Raw genomic sequence first — 21,840 nt, forward strand, 5'->3', positions numbered from 1 at the left:
GTTTACATGCATTCATCTCATGTCATTTAGAAACAAGCAAACTAACAATATCTTTCACTTGATATGAAGATTCATTTCCAGTTTCATTAAGTTTTCCTTCATAAAACCGACCTGAAATCCACCCAGAGTACAAGATACTGTGAGTGACTCCTTTCATTAAGTACCTTTAGTGATACAAGGAAAATTACTCATCCTTCATTAGTTTCTCTTTAGTGATCACTGAACACACATTACAGGACACAAATGAAGACAGGACCATTTTAAATAACAGCTAAAAGCTGCAGTTGAGATGCAAATTTGGTCAATTTGGCTCCATTTCAACACCCAGATCCTGATGCACACTAGGGAAGTTGTTATTTCACGATGTACTGAAACTGTGTTTTACAATTTAAATGAGACATATTTGATTTTACACTTTAAGCCCTGTTAATGGATTACATCGAGTACTGGTCAGGCTTTAAAAACAACATTATAACACCTTCTATGGCTCCAGAGGATTATTTTCAGTCCTTTCAATGGTGTCTTTATCAGTTTGAGTTTGGGAAGTTCACATTTTTACTAGAAAATATATGTTCCATATCACACTATATGGACAAAATTATTGGGCCACACCTCTCAATCTTTGAATTCAGGTCTTGTCACAGTGTTCCTTAGAAACATTTTTAAAAATGTGTTTATCCTAAAGAGCTTACTGAATTCAAGTATGATACTGATAATAGGGTGCTACAATTGCAGCAAATCAGTCTGTGAAATTTCTTCTCTGCCATATAATTTGCAATCAACTGTAAGTGATATTATTGCAAAGTGGAAGTATTTAGGAACAACACAGCAGAGCCATAAAATGGGGCACTAAGTAAAGTTAAATCGGTGGTGCGTAGGGTTTAAAAGTCACCAGTGCTCTGCTGACTCAATAATTGCAGAGTTCCTAACCTACTTTGGCATTAACATCAGCACAAAAACTTGTTTGCCAAGTAGCTCTTGTAATGTGTAAGTGACCTTGTACCACAATACTGACACAGAGATTTAAAGATGTATGCCAAGAGTGTAGTGGAAAAAGGTAGATAAATCCAATATTTTCCAATTTTCAGGATTGTTTTTAAAAAGTAACCTAACCCCATGCATATTTTTGGACTGTGGGAGTAAACCTGGAGAGGATATTCGAACGCCACACAGAAAGGCCTCTGCTGGCTGGTGGAAACTAGGACCTTTTTGCTGTTGTTAGCAACACTGCTAACCACCACCCCACAGGGTCAGACAGATAAGTGATTCTATGGTTGTCTATGTCACCCCTGCAACAGACTGGTCCAAATGCAACCTCCCAACCGCAACCTTGAATTGGATAAGGGGAAGAAAATTAATGGATGGCTCTTAAAAATCTATTTCTTTTGACTTAACTTTATTTCTGGGATTTAGTGCATTGTAGATAGACAGGAAATATGTACTAATATAATCAAACGGACCAGACAGACGGGAGACAAACCAAGGATCCAGGTACAGAATGCTTTCTAGCTCAAAATCTATAAGCTATTGGGTCCCACCCTGTTTGCAGGACTGACAGATATTCTTTTCAGTGGTTTGTAAATACCCACACTGTGTCTCCAGGATTATTAGCTTTATGTCTGTTGTAGCCACACAGATGTTCACAATTTGAAGAAGAAAGCAGAGCACTTCCACCTGCATGCAGTGAAGCTTTCCCTTTTACAGAACATTACATTTTAAATTTCATATACAGCATGTTACATTTTTAATTTAACATGTTGTAAAATTTTTAGGTTGGTGCAGACTGAAAGAGCATTAGCTCCTCTCTGGCCTGAGGGGAATGAAAGGTGCAATTAGTTTCTGACCATCAGCCTCAGGGTTTCATTAATTCTGACATATTCAATTTTTATAAACCGTGTGAACCATGAACCGTGTGTTTTGCCAGGCTGTACACACACGCACACACACACGTACACACACACACACACACACACACACACACACACACACGATGGTCAATAACATTCATCCAGTCCAATATGAATGTGTAATTATCAGCAGGAAATTTTGTATTTTTTCATGATTTCATTTACTGTTTTACTTGTAAATGTTTATCAAACACACTTCCTGTAACAGTCCAAACACATGGCTGATGCTAGGTTAAGTAGTGATTCTAAATAAGATGTGTTTGCCTGTGTGTGTCAGCCCTGTGTTGGACTGGTACTCCCACCTCTCACCCAGTGTCAGTGGGGATACGTTGTAGCCTTATAACCTGAACTGGAAAAGTGGTTAGGAACATGGATGGATGTATATTGCAAAAAGCTACACTTCCAGTTCAACAGGATGATTCACAGAACAGAGCATCAGAGCAGCTGATTAGCACCAACGGCATAAACACAGAGTGACACTAGGAGTAATGGGAGTTGGATAAAAAGCAAAATAACATCAGTAACATTTCTGGAAGATGCACAAACATAGATTAAAGCCCATAAATTTAAATAAATGTTGCACAGAGAACAAATAAAATGTTTAATAATAAAGATATATTCTGTCATCAACCAAGTTTTTTGGTTGACACCCTTTACATGTTATGTTTAGGACATTTTGTTAATCTATCAGTAAGCACAATCTCTTTAATCAAAATGATATTTTTAATGCTAAAATATAATTATTGTTGTTATACTTGAATATCAAATTCTGTTTTACAAAAAGCACAGAAAAATATTAAAAAACATTTCTTTGTAATCATCTTGTTTTCTGAAAGAATATTTCTTTTTAAAGAAAATGTATCCAGTAAATGTATTTAGCAATGCAAGTGTTTAAAAGGCCGAAGAGTCAAATTATTCAATAACCCACAAGATTATAAACACAGTCATCTGCTTAAATTTAAAAATGTAACTGACTGAGTACATGTAAAGTAGTAAAAATAAGCTCGCTGATCAAACCTTATAAGCATAAAATCTGATGTTATCACATTTGGATAACATATAATTTACAGTAGCATTTTTCTCTGTGTAAATGTCCTTTTACTTATGAGGTTTAAAATCAGGATCTTGATTTTATTGAACCTTTAATGTTTTTAAGGAACCAACTTTGTCTTTCACCAGTTTATACAGAGTAACACAGAGAAAAAGAGACAGAGAAAACGTCACAGGCATAAAATGTAAATACTACTCTTGCAGAATTAAGTCCCTGTTGATTTGCTCTATTTTTACCTGTCGGGCAGCAGGCTGGAAACTGGATTCATTATCAGAGGAGTTAAGGAGCCACTGTGGGGAAACTATCTCTACGACCCGGATAGCTTGATTCAGTAGGTTGTACAGCCCTATGGAGAGGGGGAGGTGGGACGTGCTGTTGTTTAAGAAGGAAATGTCTTCTGGGATGTTCTCCACGAGCACGGCTCTGTGAAATGGAAAGAAAAACATACATATTTATGTAGGAAATGCTTGATAACAGATGCACAAAGTCACAAAAGCATCATTTGGATGGTCACAGAACCTTGTTAATGGGAAAATGGAGATGAAATTAATGTGGGGATTATGCTCTTTCACAAAGCAATTATGGGTGCACATCAATGGGAGATCTTGTGGTAGTGAAATAAGGTTATACTCCTTCTCTGTGACAAATTAGCTTACTTCAGCCTTCTTCCTCTCTCTGGATCGTTAGCTTAATGAGAGAAAGATTTTGAGACTACACAGGCCCCTTAGATTCTATTAAGCTTCATTAAATTGTGTACAGGTTGCCTCTGGCAGGGGTTGAGAATAATTGAAGGCTGATATGCAGAGTTGACAGATATGTAGATTCAATTACAGCTAGTCAGGGAAAAATGACATTTTTTGCTGTATTGTCAGTGGTTACTCCCTCTGTGGTCACATGGTGCATTTAATGTAAAGATCAGCAGTCTGGGGTTAGACTGCATACTATAGCTACAGCAAACAGAATATAATGATGTCACATTCAGAGGCAATTCATCCTTTAAATGATCTGATTGAGTGGCACCAGGTTATTTCCTTTTCTTGTAAACCCTTAGCACAAAGTTGAACGATGGGGAAAATGTTCTCTGTGATTGTGTTTTTCTTTTGTATATATCATCCAGTAACTCAGCAGTTGTCATTTTTCAGATATCCTGACAAAAATAATAAAGGCATTAGCACTGGAGTAAACAGACTGAATTAGCTGTGGCAGCCAGGCCTAGATCTGCAGCCACTCAGAACCAAGCCATTACCAAGCTCCACTACTTTCTCTCTGTGTTTCTTTAAAGGCAGACATCGATTTATGACAATTGGATTTCAAAAGAGGGAAATACAAAGAGGGGGAGCGGCTATTTTCCTCGAGGGTAAACAGCTTAGCTATCAATTCGGCTGCACCTAGGTTGATTAAGGTTGATTAAGTCTATGAAATAAATGTTGTCCAGGAAGCTAGCAGAACCACTTCTGCACACGACCTTTATGCACTTATGTGAGAAAATGGATTAAAGTAAGAATTTGTAAGGTAAATATACTGTTGATTACTTTGGTGGTTTATCCAGGGGGGGTGATTAAATGCCGGAAATTACAGGAAGTCAATAACCACAGAGGCCAGGACCAGGGCTCAAACTGCTGACACTGCAGCTGAGAAACAATTCCTCTACTCTCTAAGGCACCAATGCCAATAATGTTATTTTTATGAGTGTCTCCATTCACAGTGGAAACAGAAAAGTGTAAAATAACATGATAAAAGCTCATATGACATACAGTGTATCCTGAAAAGTGGTGTAGTGGAATTTAAAAGTAGCACATTTGCTGGTAAAAACAAAAAAAAACCTGTAAACATTTAAAACGAGTGCAGAGCTTTATCTCTATTCTCTCATGAAAAGGTTGATGAAAGGAAAAGATTAACATTAATGACACATTTATTGATTCATTTTATTTTGGGCAAGATAAGAAATTTCTTCCATTTTTTGTTTGACTGTTTTATTTTAGGCTAATTGTTGCACCTTCTATCCACTAATGCTGCAAAGCCAGTTTTGCTTTGCTGCCTTTTGACAAACAACCCACATTTTTGCTAGTTTTTAATACCAGTTGTTATGTAGTGTTACTATGTGGTGCATGTGCCAATCATTGGTAAATTTCTTATGGTAGTCTTTCCCAGAGCAACTGTGAGCGGTTGGGTCTGGCAGTTTGGTGTCGCCTTGATGTTACAAGCTTTTTTATCACAGCTACCAGTCTTTTTTGAGTGGAAATGCATGAAATCGGCTGTAGATTGAGTGCTGGCACTGGTGGAACAGGGTTATTAGAGCGGAGCAGAATGGTTTAAAATAGAATACAGTGACTCAAAAAGAATGTGTGATAATAAAGGTTGCTGTTTTTGAGTGATTATTACACAATAAAACATCTGCATAAGCTTTATAATAAAGGTGAAGCCGAATATTAAGTATAAATCAGCTTATCAATATTACTAAGAGGATGTAAATAATATTTTGTAATGATGTAATGCTGTAATATAATACACGACTCTGAGTATCTAATACTTTGCATTTCATTAGAGTAACACTTTATTATTGACATGCAAAGTTTTTGTAGCATTGTTTGTATTGCATTTATTATTACAGAATTACAAAACGAAAAGCTATTCACCTTTTCAAATTATTTCTACTAACCAACAATGCAAAGTGCAGAAAAACAAGCTGATTAGTATACATAGACCTACTTTGAGTACCTGAAGCTAAGTCGCCACTTTCACTCTTACCTGTATTTGTGTAAATGAATCTAATTCATGCCAAATAGATACATTTTAACTGTAGAAATATATATATATATTTTAAAATGAGTTCGTTTATAGGCTACATATTTTTAAAACTGTAGAATGTAAAGAATCACTAACAGCAATATTAAATAAAAGATAGCTATTGCTCTTTTCCATATTTATATTCATCTGGTTTCATTTTGGACTGTAGCAGATAAAGTTAATTATTGTTTTCCTGTCCATTTGTGATCATTTGTTCTGTTAAAGCCTAATTTAACCTTTTTGTTTTTCAAATGTCTGCCTGCATGTAGAGTAGTCAGAACACAGGGTCAGCAAAAAAGTGACAGCTCGGGAGCTGGACTCAAGGGCATGCTGCTGGGAGTATGAGCTTCAGGTGATAATGTAGTGTCATCACACCGAGAGGCCAGTTTGCAGTTCACAGCTTGAAAATGTATTCCTGGCTAAAATAAAACAAAGTCAGGGTTTTGGAAAGTTGACAGTGGTCAAACAGTAGGATTCGTTCTCTCGACATGCTGATATCACCACATGGAGAAAAACTGTTAATGTTTAATAAAGCAGAGCAATACCAGTGGCGCCTGCTGAGTTTCTTTTGAGGGATTTAATTCGATGTGTATTCTGTGCTCTGCCATGCACGGAGCTCGAGGACTCGACACTGAGAGTGAGCGAACTAGAAAAGGACAGTGTTGGGAAGGTTACTTTTAAAATGTATTCCATTACAGATTACAGAATACATGCCCCAAAATGTATTCTGTAACGTATTCCGTTACGTTACTCAATGAGAGTAACGTATTCTGAATACTTTGGATTACTTAATATATTATCATGCTGTTTACAACTACATGAATGTACTATTGCTGTGATTTATTACTGTTACTGAAGGTCCGCGGCTCTGAACCGTAGTAAAGGGACCTCTGGCTAATACGGTGGGTTCTGTGTCGGCTCGTAGCTGAAAACTAGCTTTACTTTGTTGTCTGGGTCAACTTTGCTAGCAGAGACAGAGAGAGGCGTTGAAAGGCTGCTCCAACGGAACTTATTGTTTTTGGAGGAAAACACGAACACGGTGTACAGTCGACTCTTAATAGCTTACTTACAACTGGGCTCGTCAGGCTCTCTTCTTGGCTGCAGTGGTTATTATTATATTTACATGCTTCCAGCTCCCGTTTTTGCTCGATGACAGCTCATACTTTTCCTTTTTCTCCCTCCCTCGCTCACAGACACATAACGGGTATGGCAGTCCATTCTCCCTGCAGCACGGACTACACTGCCTATGATGCTACATTCTTTAGAGCTATACCTGTAGCATTCTGCCTATTAGCTTAGCACAACAACAACAGGCGCTCTCTCACCCAGGAAACACGCAGAGAGAGCGTCACCCTGTAACCATGGCAACCGTAAGGCTGCCGCCTGGAACAACAGAACGTAGCTGTCAAACAAAACCCAAACAGTCCTGACCCGCCACAATATGAAACAGGGAAGTACCGCCGTGTAATCCATTTATTTCAACAAAGTAACTGTATTCTAAATACCACCTTTTTAAACGGTAACTGTAACGGAATACAGTTACTCATATTTTGTATTTTAAATACGTAACGGCGGTACATGTATTCCGTTACTCCCCAACACTGGAAAAGGAATATAGGGAACTGTGATTAAATTATACAGCGTTGCACCTCGCAGTGTATGTAGAGTATCCCTCTTTGTCCTAAATTGACAGCGAAAACTAGGACAGCTGCAGTAAACACCTCACAATGAGGAAAACAAAGATGGATAGGAAAACAGATTGAGGAAGAACAGGGCTAATCTCATTCTGAAAGGAATCCTCTCAGTCCACTTTAGTGGCTGTGAGATACGATAAATAATGACTGTGACCAGTTTAAACAACGAGACAGGATTTGGTATTAAAAGCGAGGGAAGCAGAGAGGCAGTGGTTGTGTCTTCCGGCAGAGGATTCATTGATTTATGCAGTCTGTGTTGTCCACGGCTGGTTCCCTCCTTTGTTACCCATCTGTGCACTCGTGAGTGTGATTCAGCTCAAGCAGCCAATACCTAAGTGGTGTAAACTTCACAGTGTGTGTGTGCATACACGAGGCAGTGACACAGAAAGAAGAACGAGGGTGTCTGAATGTAAAATCTCACACTCTGAATGATAATGGATTTCCAGTTTCAGTGCTGTAAGCGAGAGCAGCTAGATCACTAAAACGTATTCTCTTAAAATCATGCTCTCCTTCCTGATGTTTTGCTCCACAAGGGCTGAACATAAGAATACATTTCACACCGTTACAGGGCTGCCAGAGCTGAGACTGGCATCTTTACATGTTAAAGATACAGCACAGTAAAAAGTGGATACATCGTATGGCGGCATAATGTATGTAATAAAATCTGTTACATGCAAATGCTTTTATCAGCAGGCGCCTGCTAATCCACACCTATAGTAAGAGCATGTTGATATACCTCAGTGTGCCCGAGTCATTCCTGACATCTGATATAAATTATCCACCCTCTCACGAGCTGCCCTGAGCAGTGGGTGCACAGCAGCGAGGACATTAATATGGGTATCACAGAAGCTGCTGCTGCTGCTCTGCTCCCTGCATGATGTTCATTTTATTTTCACCAGGTACAACCAGAGCGCTCCTGTCAAAGTAAACACAGCTAGGATGTTTAGTTAAATTTACAGTGCTCCCTTCCTGATTTCTTAGGTTTTATTTTTGTCACACTAACAAGTTTACATGTTAATGTTTTTCTAATACTTGACGCTCTTTATTCTGGTGTACATTTTAATTAAAATGGTATTTATAGGGATGCTAATGTCTTTGGTAAATAGTATAGTATGTGTGGCACAAGTAATGAAAACAAACTAGCTTATATTTTTATCAGTTTTCTATCTTGCTGCTCTACGTCTCTTTTGCGTGGTTCACTGCATCCTCTTCCAGCTTTGCCCAGAGGGAAATCTCAAGTGTTTTGGTGGTTTGGGTCATGTCAGGAATTGTCAGCAGGTAACAATAAATTGCTCCCCCCTTATTTTTACCTCAAACTAGTAAATCAGTGACCAACAAACCTTGAGTGTTCCTTTCTGTGCTGACTTGATAGCTACGTTTACCATCATGTCACGATCTGTCGGTTTTAATGTTATTTTGGGGAGTTTTATTCTCTCTAGCATCTTGTTAGGGTGTCTTGCTTTTACTTCCTGTTTTATTTTGTTAGTCCTCTATTTCTGGTGCCTTGTCAGTAGTTTTCAGTTATTATCTTAATTAGTTTCTTCTGTGCTCTGTTAACAGGTTGTTTCCACTCTCCCCGATTACCTCCCATGTCTATTTAGAGCCTAATTTTACTTCCTGTGTCCCTGTTGTCTTGGTCTAAGAAGTCTGTATGTACATCTGCAAACTGCACTTTATGACAAGTCAAATCTTTGATTTGTAGACAACTCAACCTACTGCCTGAGACCCAGCTGCCAAGATGCTTCCAGTGAGCTTTCCTCTGTTTTCTTAACATTAACAATCACAGTAGCCAATCTGATCCAATCGAAAATGGATATCCATATATAATGGCAGTATATCTGCCATTGTTTCAAATGGTTACTCACAGTTTTCCTGTGGACAGAAAGTACACGCTATTTAACTTTCCCAAAGTCCCAAATAATTAGTTGTTTGGACAGCAGCTACTTTAGAGGCAGTTGCATTGAGATATAGAAACTAGCAGACTTGAAAGACTTCATGCTAAAACCAAGACTTTGTGGACTTGATGTTGCTTGAGCTCTATTCATAAATTTTAAGGGAGCATGCCAATTCTCAAATTCATTAAATCAGCTTATTTAAGAACTTAGACTTTAAAAAGAAATTAAAACTGAGCTGACTCCATTTAGTAATGAATTGTAAATGTATTTTTTATTTATATTAATAAACTTTTAATTAATTAACTTTTAAGCAGTTTGCAATATATGAACTTTAAACGAGGGCTATATGATGTATTCCTTTACACACCATGATGCACCATTTAATCTGTCTTCATGGTGACCTTTTTAATCTTTGTCTGTTCAAGGCTTCATATTTCAGAGAGGTTTGAAATATGAAGCCAGTGTGGAAATGCCGAAAGTTACACTTATTCTCATGGCTGCTTGAGGCTGTCTCAAAGTGAGTCAGTCCCCACAGACTCTGATGTTAAAATGACACGTTTTGAAAACTGTGCTTTTAGTAAGGTACAAAATGTTTTTGGTCTCTATGGGTAGTTTCTATCTTCATAACAACTTTAGTACAGATGATTTTGATTTTGTGCATTGCATTTATAGTACAGTTTATGGCTAACCGAGCCTGCGAGCCTTAGCTAAAAAAGTGTTAGTCCTCTCCTCAAACCAATGGGCGATGCCATGTTGTTAGATCCATATACAGTGGGGCAAAAAGGTATTTAGTCAGCCACCGATTGTGCAAGTTCCCCCACTTAAAATGATGACAGAGGTCAGTAATTTGCACCAGAGGTACACTTCAACTGTGAGAGACAGAATGTGAAAAAAAAATCCATGAATTCACATGGTAGGATTTGTAAAGAATTTATTCGTAAATCAGGGTGGAAAATAAGTATTTGGTCACCTCAAACAAGGAAAATCCCTGGCTCTCACAGACCTGTAACGTCTTCTGTAAGAAGCTTTTCTGTCCCCCACTCGTTACCTGTATGAATGGCACCTGTTTGACCTCATCATCTGTATAAAAGACACCTGTCCACGGCCTCAACCAGTCAGACTCCAAACTCCGCCATGGCCAAGACCAAAGAGCTTTCGAAGGACACCAGGAAAAGAATTGTAGACCTGCACCAGACTGGGAAGAGTGAATCTACAATAGGCAAGCAGCTTGGTGTGAAAAAATCAACTGTGGGAGCAATCATCAGAAAATGGAAGACATACAAGACCACTGATAATCTCCCTCGATCTGGGGCTCCACGCAAGATCTCATCCCGTGGGGTCAAAATGATCATGAGAATGGTGAGCAAAGATCCCAGAACCACACGGGGGGACCTGGTGAATGACCTGCAGAGAGCTGGGACCAAAGTAACAAAGGTCACCATCAGTAACACACTACAACGGCAGGGAATCAAATCCCGCAGTGCCAGACGTGTTCCGCTGCTGAAGCCAGTGCATGTCCAGGCCCGTCTGAAGTTTGCCAGAGAGCACATGGATGATACAGCAGAGGATTGGGAGAATGTCATGTGGTCAGATGAAACCAAAGTAGAACTTTTTGGTATAAACTCAACTCGTCGTGTTTGGAGGAAGAAGAATACTGAGTTGCATCCCAAGAACACCATACCTACTGTGAAGCATGGGGGTGGAAACATCATGCTATGGGGCTGTTTTTCTGCCAAGGGGACAGGACGACTGATCCGTGTTAAGGACAGAATGAATGGGGCCAAGTATCGTGAGATTTTGAGCCAAAACCTCCTTTCATCAGTGAGAACTTTGAAGATGAAACGAGGCTGGGTCTTCCAACATGACAATGATCCAAAACACACCGCCCGGGCAACAAAGGAGTGGCTCCGTAAGAAGCATTTGAAAGTCCTGGAGTGGCCTAGCCAGTCTCCAGACCTCAACCCCATAGAAAATCTGTGGCGGGAGTTGAAAGTCCGTGTTGCTCGGCGACAGCCCCAAAACATCACTGCTCTTGAGAAGATCTGCATGGAGGAATGGGCCAAAATACCAGCTACTGTGTGTGCAAACCTGGTAAAGACCTATAGTAAACGTTTGACCTCTGTTATTGCCAACAAAGGTTATGTTACAAAGTATTGAGTTGTATTTTTGTTATTGACCAAATACTTATTTTCCACCCTGATTTACGAATAAATTCGTAACAAATCCTACCATGTGAATTCATGGATTTTTTTTTTCACATTCTGTCTCTCACAGTTGAAGTGTACCTCTGGTGCAAATTACTGACCTCTGTCATCATTTTAAGTGGGGGAACTTGCACAATCTGTGGCTGACTAAATACTTTTTTGCCCCACTGTATCATATTCAGATTATCTGTAAATGATATCTGAAACGCGTCTCATTTTAGGGATGAGGCAAGCGTGGTTCTCCAAGCGTACTTTCTGCATTTCCACAGTAGCTGATGGATCGATACTAACCTCCTTATTAGCTGTCTTACATGAAGCAATTATAGATGTACACCAGGGATGGATCAGACCTGCATTTGGATGCGATGAGATGAGAAGAAAACTAATGCTCCCACTTTGTTCCAACAACCAAGCAACACACGTGCGCATTGTTGTATACCTAAGAGGCTTCAAGCTTCAGTGCAGTTGTAGATTACACTGTTTATCATCGGAAGAGGTAGTATAAATCAAATTAATTATGTGTTTGATTATACTGCCAGGAAAACATGAAGCAACTATCTGCGTCAGTGAGGACACAGAGTGGCAGCAACTCCCATCTCATCCCACCCTGTTCCTTGGATGCAAGAATTAGCATCATTCACGATGGAGGCCAAAGCAGATTAAAAGGAAATCTACATAACAAAACAAACAGCTGACAAGTCAAAATGACAACATCACAAATAAAAGCTGCTGACATGTTATTTGGAAGCTCAAAGGGGGTTTTTAGTTAAAGGAGAGTAATGGCTACACAGCATCGAGGTTGCCTGGCTCTGTTCGATTGTTCAGTAGTTTCATTTTTTAAGTTAATCACTAGATCGTTTTCAGAGTGTGAACCTTCCATATAAGACATGCAAGTATGAGCCGTAGATGCATTTGCTTTGATGAATTTGCTTTAGAAATGTAAAGGGCTTGCATGAGCAAATCTCACCGCAACCCCATTACGAAAGTGTCAAACTCACAGTGATTTATCATGTTTCAGACCTTGCATTGGGACTTGCTTTGAGCAAATCGCTTTATGAAATCATTAATTACATCTTGTAGTCCTTTAAAATGATGCATGTCACAGTCAAAACGTCATCGCTAAGCTCATGCAAAGTGAATAACAGTGCACGCGTAGAAGTCTGACAGCACACATTTCTGGAATTTGCCTGCCAAGCAAACAACATCTGTTCGTGTCTCAGTGATTCAAGCTCCAAGTCTATCCTGATAACATTTTCTTTTTCTCCCTCCATCCGGATCACCGTCCCTCAATCATTGCACTGGCCTTAAATTTATCTCTTATTCTAACCACTAGCTTTAGGGGCCCTTCAGAGGAGAAGGGGAGTCCAATTTGTCTTTACAAGTTGGGACTACACTTTCAGCCTTGAGTGGAAGAGATAGATGCCCGATAGAGTTATCTAAAAGCTTGTTAATAGCTGATTGGAGGAAGAGGAGGGAGAGAGTAAGTGGACACAGACTTAAAGAGAGAAGAAGGAAGTAATTCAAGACTGAATGTTAAATTGAATAATAAGAGTCTAATGGAGAGGAACTGGTACGAAGTGGCGAGCAGGAGAACAGGACTGCTGTATCAGCTGGATGCCTGCTGATCAGCCATTTTTACTCTGGACTACAAGGATGTGCTGCAGTGGCTTTTACGCTTTTTTTTGTCTATGGATCTATAATCTTAAAACTTGGAACAGACTGTAGAAACTTGCTAAAGTCTGGTTTAAATTAACTGTAGGAACAGCCTGGTCATCACTTCACACCCGTGTGGGAGTGAATAGACATTTGTTATGTTCTGGTGCTTTAGGCAACAGTCAACTCACTTATAATGCAAACAATTCCAGACAGTTGGTTATTACAGTTGCCAAGGCCCAGACAAGCAAAAGAGAAGCTACTTAACTCATGTCAACCGAAGTCTCAAAAGATATTCATTTCTTAGTAAATGCTTCGCTCCTTTGTTGTACTTAACTGCTTCTTCTTATATCTCGCACGTCTACTTGCATCTAAACATCTCAGTGATCTCTAGTTTTGAATGACTTACTTATTTGAGTCTCAGCTTCTGCTCGGGTTTTGATTTCCAGGTGTTTGGAGCTTTGATTTTAATTTTTAATTAATTAATTAATTTATTCCATTTACTTATTATTTTTAATTCCCGTGCCATCTTGGATGATTTCATTCCTGTTTTGCTTCATAGCTTTGTTTTTGTTATTAGTAGCTGAAGTTCCTTCACTCATCCCCCATCTGTTTCTTCTTTGGTCTTGTCTTCATGAGTCTTCTTGAACCCACGTTCAGTATTTTTCCTTTGGATTTGCTTGTCTCCTTCTTGTTAAGCGTTAGTATTAATGTCTGTATTTCTTGTTTCATTTTGTCCGGTGTTAGTTTTGCTTGCTGTTTGTCTCCCTCCAGTTGTTAAACTTCTGTTGGCTATTTTGATGCTTTTGATTTTGATGCTTCTTTAGTTTGAAAGTCTGCCTGCAGTGTACAGCATTTTGGTCCTATCCACATTAAACCCTGTAAAAACAGAGGAATCACTGTATGTCTCATTTTCAAACTACAGCTTGTTAAATTTTATTCAGCTCTGAGGTTTCTTTTTGTGTGTGTTATTTCCATCTGCCACCTGGTGATATCAGCGTAGAATGTCAATGTTTTATTGTATTATTTTATATTACTTTTTATTTGATTTCAAATGCTAATTTGTAAGTCGCCTTGACTACATCAGAAAATAAGCTCAGTGGGAAATAAACAAAAATGCCACGTTTACATTTTTTGATGATTATCATAAAATGTTTTAATTGATTTAATTTGATCTTCACCACTAAACGTCTGTGTTTGGCATGATGCTTTGAATAGCCTGGACCACGTCCTTGACTTCTGTTGTATCGTTTAGTTACTAAACTATCATAAAAGCTTCAAAGTTCAGGAGAGCGGCTTTACTTTTGTGTTTTGTTGCAGATGGGTTTTTTTTGTTTGTTTGTTTTTATAATCTTTCTGAAGCTTGTGTAAATACAGAGCTCGTTTCAGGCATCCAATCAAAAGCCCTTAAAAAATTAGAACCCCAACCCTAAAAACCTGTTGACTCTGTGATGAGGGAATCTCAAGTGAAAAATGCTACGTCATTTCAGGGCTGTAGGACTTGCTGCAGCAGCACTGTTTTGCAAGCCTTTATTCCTGATTTGTGAGCTCACTGTAGATCCTGTGACCTTACAATGCTGTCAACAGTGCACATACTGAATTTTAAAACATAAATAAACTTCCCGACTATGATATCTACCCTTGCTGATGCACCACAGATAGATATCAGTGGAAACATTGGAAACAGATGTAACTTTTAAATTCTGTAAATCTATTTATTATCAATTTAAACCAGATTTCCAATATATTTGACTAATGGGAAATGTAATACAATAGAACAAACACAATGAGAAGTACAGGCGAAAGGAAAAATGCTTGAAGGTCTTATGACAAAAAGTCAAAAGGGTCAAAATGTGATAGTTATGAAAAACTACTGATATAATTCACAACATAAAAGAATGCAGTGTTTCTCAGCCTAATTTTGTTTTTGTTTCTCCAACTTTTCAGACCTCTTGCAAATAATTTTCTTGCAATTCTAATAAAGAAAAAAAAAATCAGCTTTAGCTTTTAACTTGTGATGAGGCAGAAAGTTTGGAAACCACTCTGCGTGTTCTACAGCTGTGTGTTTACAGATCAGCAGTGTTCACCTGCAATCCTTGCTACAGTTCTCCTCTGTGATCCCGTCCTCGTCTTCACCCCAGATGTCCACAGCAGAGAAAATCAAGGCCACCAATACAGCAAAGCAGCACACCAAGGCAAAGATCACAATGCACTTCTGCTGAGACTGCAAGAAAGAATAAAAAACAACACTTAAATTATAAAGGCACATTTTCTGCTCTTCATCGCTACTGCAGAAACACAGCCAAAGTTCTTCAACCTTGGCTCCTATTAGCCGTCTGGCTGACAGAAGTGATTTAATGCCCAGCTCAGCGGGTCACTGGATGATAGAGGAGAATTGAACACCAACATGTAAGAAGTATGACCTCGCAAGTTCTGACTTTCATATAATCCAGAAACAGGAATGAGAAGGAAAGAACAAAAGATATAGAAGGAGGTGGTTTTGTTTCTCTCGCTGTCTCTAATTTTTTTTAATTTATTTTTGGTAATATTTATGGTCTCATAAATTTCAACATCCCATATAGCTCAGAAGAAAATAAAGGTCACCTGAAGTTTGACATCAAAGAATCTGTTTTGCTTGTTAATATTAATCAGCCCTTTGGAGAAATCACAAAGCCAAAATGCAATTTTGTCCCATGCATTGCTGACCAATTACAGAGTGAAAGGAAATGCAATATCTCTACCTCATCACCCAAACAGCCCCTCTGGGTGCAAATCTACTCTGAAAAAAGAACACTATCCATTATTGTTGACAGGAGGAGGGAAAGTTTCTTAGTAAGAATATTTCCTTGGGGATTTGTCGACCTTTGAAAGACCCGGCAGTAGCAAAATAACTGTACAGTTTTCTGTTTACCTCCTGAAGATAAACACACCAGAAATGGGATAAAATATATAAATAATTATAACCAGATGTGTTCCATTTGCTGTTGTTTAAACATACAAGATCTAAAATTGCATGACCCCCAGGAAGTAGAGGAAATTACATGGTACCAGCTCAGAGGTCATGGTAAATGTAGCTTGTATTTTGTGTCTTTATATGCCACAAAGCATATGATTTTTGTTTCATTCAACACATTTTCACAGCATCATATTAAATACGATGTCACCTCTGCATTTAACGTGCAGTGAAAGCCAAGATGACTTAGAAATGTGTGTGGTTCTGGTGATTATGATGGATCTATAGAAGAAAACTATTTATGCCAAATATTGCACAAGCTTAAAAAATGATAATAGAAAAGACCTTTAAGACCATTTCAGACCAGTAAAATGAAATTAAATATGACGGAGATGTAAAATACAATAGTTGTAGTCAACATACACGTAGTTTTCTATATCGGCTCAAAAGTTCCTACATCACGTTAATTTGCTGTCTTCTTAAGCCTTTGTTTGTTTGTTTGTTTGTTTTTTAAAAACCTGCTGAAGGTGGTTCAAGTTTCTTTTTTCTCCTTAAAAAATAAAACAAAACTAAACAAAAAAGCAAATGCATAACAACTGTGCTGTGGATTTTAAATGTCTCCACTTTGGATGCTAGAGAGAAGAGGTCCCGGGAACCCCTCCAAACAAGCCATACTTGTTCATTCTTTTTCTAAATGTATTTTTATAAACTTTAACATTTAACATGCTAATTGAGGCTTGTGGACTCTGAGCTCTTGGGTTTCTGCAATTTCTCTGATCCTTGCACGGTCTGAGCTTAGGGTGAATTTACTGAGACGTCCCTGGGAAGATGGTGTTGACACACACCCGAATGGTTCAGACCAACAACCTGCCTAAACGTTTGCCTTTATATGCAAACCTCCAGCAACGACCTGCGCTGGGGGTCACATCTGCTGATAATCAGTTAATTAAGTGCAACTGATTAGCAACTTAATTCCTATAGAAACAACAGGGGTGCACTCATTTATATCTATGCTGCTTAACCTGCATAGATTCCTTTAAAAACTTTACTATAAACGTCTAGAGATAAATATGTAATCATGTAGCTAGTAGGCATACTGTATATGTTTCCAACTTCTTATAGTGTGTAACTCTGTAAAAGTTTTAGTGATATTGAAGAAAATAATTCACAATACAATGCTCTACTAGTCAGTGAAGAAAAAATATTCAAATATTTGTATCAGTGTGTTAAATTTTTTTATCAACTTTACAACCAACAAGCAGCAAATGGGACATTATGTTTCTACTGTAGTCTCAAGGTATTGACTCATTTACAGAGAAGTGCCATAGTTATTTGTAAAATAATAATAAATGCATCCTGATTCCGAGAAACCAGCCAGAAGAGCTAAAACTAATTACCCTTGAACACTTGCACAGCAGATCACTAGCACAGTCAACTAAACTCTGTCTCCAAAGAGAAATGTTATATAACAGACCATCAACCTCTGCAAGCCACACAAACACATAGCTTTGGTTGCTGTAGTGTGTTTATTGTAGCTAGAGAGATGAATGCCCACAGGTCCTCAATGTGGGAATTAAATTAATCTTTGAGCCAGTCAATGGAGCATTCCCAGAGAAGCAAAGACACACTAGCTGGGATATTCAGCTTCACACTCTCATTCTCACACAACTATCTGTCTGCGCTGATGTCTGGCATAGGAATGGCGTTTTCCACTGGTGGATGAGATATTACACTGTACATGTTCCATTTAAACCATAATGCAATCAGTTTACATCTTAGACTGACTGGACAAAGAAGATGAAGCAAGGAGATTAACTTAACTGCTGAACCTCCAATCACATGCGATTGGTTGTGTTTGTGCCTGATAGCAGTGATATGAAAAGGTCACGTTAGTGCACACTAGGGACCATGTTACCTGGCACTGGAGCACAGCTAGAAGTCAGTGCTCCTTAAATCATAGGAAGTAGCAGCATTAGCTAGACAAATAAAGAAAACTTTAATGCAATTATCAAAACATGTGAACAAAATAATTGCTAGTTTGTGCTTCAATTTGTGAGTGCAGTGTTAGTAGTATTAGTCTGATACTTAGTACTAATCAGCTTGTATCTATGTCTTTGGGATGCAGGTCACTAAACAATCCTTAATGGAATCAAATCAAATCATCAAATCAAATTTATTTCTATAGCACATTTTAAAAGACCAGTGTACATCAAATTGCTTCACAAAATAACCGCAATGCAGGCAGAAACAAGGGACAAATAGTACAATTACAAGTATAATGACAATAACATAGTGTAGTGCAAGCCAGATGACAGTCAAACTAATTTAATTCAAAGGCTAAATTAAACAGGTGGGTTTTTAAGCGCAATTTAAACGCTTGAATAGAATCAGAGGTATGGACATCAACCGGGAGGTTATTCCAGAGTCTAGGAGCGGCAATAGCAAAAACATTAGCAGTCCATATTCTGGTCTAAATATAACTTATGTCCCAACACCAAGGCAATGGTGACTGCCAAAATACTAACGTTAAAGGTACAGTGTGTAAAATCACACCACTAGACATCAGTAAATTGCAGATTGCAGTCAACTGAATCCAATTTCCTTTATTATTTTTAATATTTATGTCACAAACCTTCCACAGCAAACAAGACCTCAGACCTCTTTCTCTCCAGCCACGTCCTCCAGCTTATCCAGGGCAACGCTGAGGGGTCCCAGGCCACACAGTCGAGAGATATAATCTCTCCACTTATGTTGTGGGTCACCGGGGCCTCCTCTCGGTAGGACATGCCCAGAACATCCAACCTAGAAAGCATCCTAGTCAGAGTGCCAAGCAACTTCAACTGGCTCCTTTCAATGTAGAGAAGTAGTGGTTTTATCTGGGTCATTCTCAAATGACTGGAGTCTTCACCTTATCTCCAAGGAAGAAGTCAGCCACCCTTTGGAGAAAGCTCATTTCCACTGCTTATATCTTTGGTCTTGTTCTTCGGTTACTACTTAAAGCTTGCGACCATAGGTGAGGGTAGCGACACACATCGAGCGGTAATTGAACAACTTTGCTTCTCAGCTTTCTCTTCACCAGGATAGACTGGTACAGCATCCACATCACTGCAGCTGTGGCTGCAAACCAACTATAAAGACATTAAAGGCAGACCTGGGCCCCAGGTGTTACACGTGCTGCTGATTGATATCCATCATAGATCTGCAACAAAATAACAAGCTGAGAGGGAGGCAGGGTACAGACACTACTCACAGTAGCAATGTCTCGCAATCCAATCCTGGTGAAATATGGAAAGATTTTTATGGTTCCCATTTAATCCCCTGCATTTTACTCCTCAGACTTCCCCTACACACAATATGCTTAATTTCGTTAATGTAGTAGGGGGTTAAAACGGCAACAATTGTTGCCGGTGGTATTAAACGGGTTAATTTAACAGCTGATGAAAAAACACTGTTATATACTTCCCACATTGCCCTTTCACTGAAAACTGAGCGCCGACACTGCCAGTATCATCTCTAAAACAATAACTCTAAACAGACGAATCCCACAAACAAAATTTCCAGCTAAAATATACAGACTTTTTTTCCTGTCATCGCTTTCAAAAAGCTTTTTGGCTGTTTACAGTAATGGTTTTTGTGGCTTAAGAATTCCAATCTTATACCAGAAGCAAAGATGGCCTTGAGTGACTGAGGGGGAAAAAAATCATAAATAAGATGATTTAATAAAATTGCTCACTGGATGTTTTAAAAAGCTCCCCTGAGTCCATCTAAAAAAGCCTTTGCAAGGTGGATGGCACGGTGTCAGCCTATACACACAAAAACAAACACACTCTACACCTCATACTGTCTCCTTGCCTGCTTTTTGAATGCACAAACACACATGCAGACACAAAAGTAAAGGCCAGAGAAGGTGGATGTTTATAAGTGCAGATCAGAGGCAGATGTTTTAAACAAAACTGCCTGTCCTTTCCCCCTGCAACTATCTGCCAAAGCTCTTCTTAGTTGTTTAAAGTTTGCCCTTTTCTATCTTTTGAAAAACTGGCTTATTCTAGTCATCTTATAACCTTTAAAAACTCTGTAAAAAAAAGTTTTACTAAAGTGTGGGGGTTATCTAAAGTAGACACTATCTTTCTTAAGTCCTACTTTTTTTGTACTGCTGTGTCACACTATAGTATGCTGAAGAAAAGCAGAAAGACGCTAGAAATATGCAGCAAGCTGACAGTTTGTGAAGGCATATGATCCCTGCGGCTTTGGAAGCACATTTAAGGAAATCTTAAAGTGCGCCTACAGAGAAGCAGAATGAGTTTCTCCACAGTACAGCCAGAGAAAAGTTTGAGGGGCCCAATTATCCTCTTAGGACTGTTTCCTTGTTGTCAAGGGAAGGGACAGGAAGGAGCCATGTGGCTTAGAGGGGAAGATAAGTTTACACCATACAAACATTGCAACAGAAATATGGGAAAGCTATCAACAACAAATCCTGGTATAATTTGTCTAATGAGCGCTTGGAGTGCCGCAGATGTCGTGGGGATGTTAGGAAGGAGAAGTCAAAGCTCGTCACAAGCCTGCAGACATGGTATTTCAAAGGATGTGCAGTTATGTTTTTATCCACTTCAATTCAGATTTATTTATATGCCATCAGTTGACAAGGTGAAGACCCTGGAATCCTAGAGAGAGAACCCCAATGATCTGAGACATCTATGGTGACCAGCTGGGAGCAGCACAGAGAGAAAACAAAACAGGATAAAACACAAACTACTAGAAAAAAGTATGCAAAATGAATGACATACAGTAGTGGCATATAAGCACATGGGAAATGAAATGGGGAGCGAAGTGCTGGTTGCATCATAAAAAGTCCTGCAGCAGTCTGAGCCTATAGTAGCAGAACTAAGAGATGGATGGTTCTGGGCCACCTGATTCAGCCCCAACTATATACTTTACCCAAAAGGATAGTTTTAAGCATAATTTTTAAAGTAGTGAAGGTGTCTTAGAGCTGCACAGGAGGAGGCCTGACAGCCAGGGGTCTGCATCTCATTCTACTTTTGGAAACTTTAAGACATGATGGGGCCTGTTATTCAAGTCTTTCTGTCGCTTGGTAGGTGAATAAGAAAACTACTAGACTGTGGAGCCAATAATTAGTGATAAAATATAAAATTTAAAAATATGTTAGTTTTTTGAGGAGCGAAATGATGACAAGTGTCCACTGCAGCGATTGTCTGTGCTTCTCGTGCATTTTCTCTTTCCTCTTCAAGATAACTTTTAAAGCAATCAGCAGCCGATGCAGAGTGTGTCTTTGAGGCCTATGCATTGGTTAAATTCCCACAATCTTCTAAAGCAGGGGTCCCCAACTCCAGGCCTCGAGGGCCAGTGTCCTGCAATTTTTAGATGTGATCCAACAAAGCTGATTCAAATGGCTAAATTACCTCCTCAACATGCCTTGCTGTTCTCCAGAGGGCTGGTAATGAACTAATCATTTGATTCAGGTGTGATGACCCAGGGTGAGATCTAAAACCTGCAGGATACCGGCCCTCGAGGCCTGGAGTTGGGGACCCCTGCTCTAAAGTGTCTGACTTTAAGTTCACGATGGAGGTCCTGATGAGAACCTCTGAGCAACCTCTTAGGTGGCCTAATGAATGAGTCCACATGTACTAGACTTTGAGACAGAACTTCAGTTTAATCAACGTAGCCATAAACTTTAACAT

The 21,840-nt window shown here is 39.0% G+C and overlaps 1 protein-coding gene across 2 annotated transcripts in view; it reads right to left on the reverse strand.

The window, feature by feature from the left end:
- Positions 1-21,840, reverse strand: part of LOC102777326 (inactive phospholipase D5) — a 72,221-nt gene that overhangs the window by 9,660 nt on the left and 40,721 nt on the right. For both annotated transcript variants that reach the window (XM_006783606.3, XM_006783607.3), the window contains exons 2-3: positions 15,279-15,415; positions 3,195-3,381 (exon numbers count right to left, since the gene is read on the reverse strand). In XM_006783606.3, the coding sequence (XP_006783669.2) occupies positions 3,195-3,381; positions 15,279-15,415 (324 nt within the window). The remainder of the gene's footprint in view (positions 1-3,194; positions 3,382-15,278; positions 15,416-21,840) is intronic.

Source organism: Neolamprologus brichardi, chromosome 13 (assembly GCF_056152115.1).
Source record: "Neolamprologus brichardi isolate AB-2024 chromosome 13, ASM5615211v1, whole genome shotgun sequence".
Classification (NCBI taxonomy): domain Eukaryota; kingdom Metazoa; phylum Chordata; class Actinopteri; order Cichliformes; family Cichlidae; genus Neolamprologus; species Neolamprologus brichardi.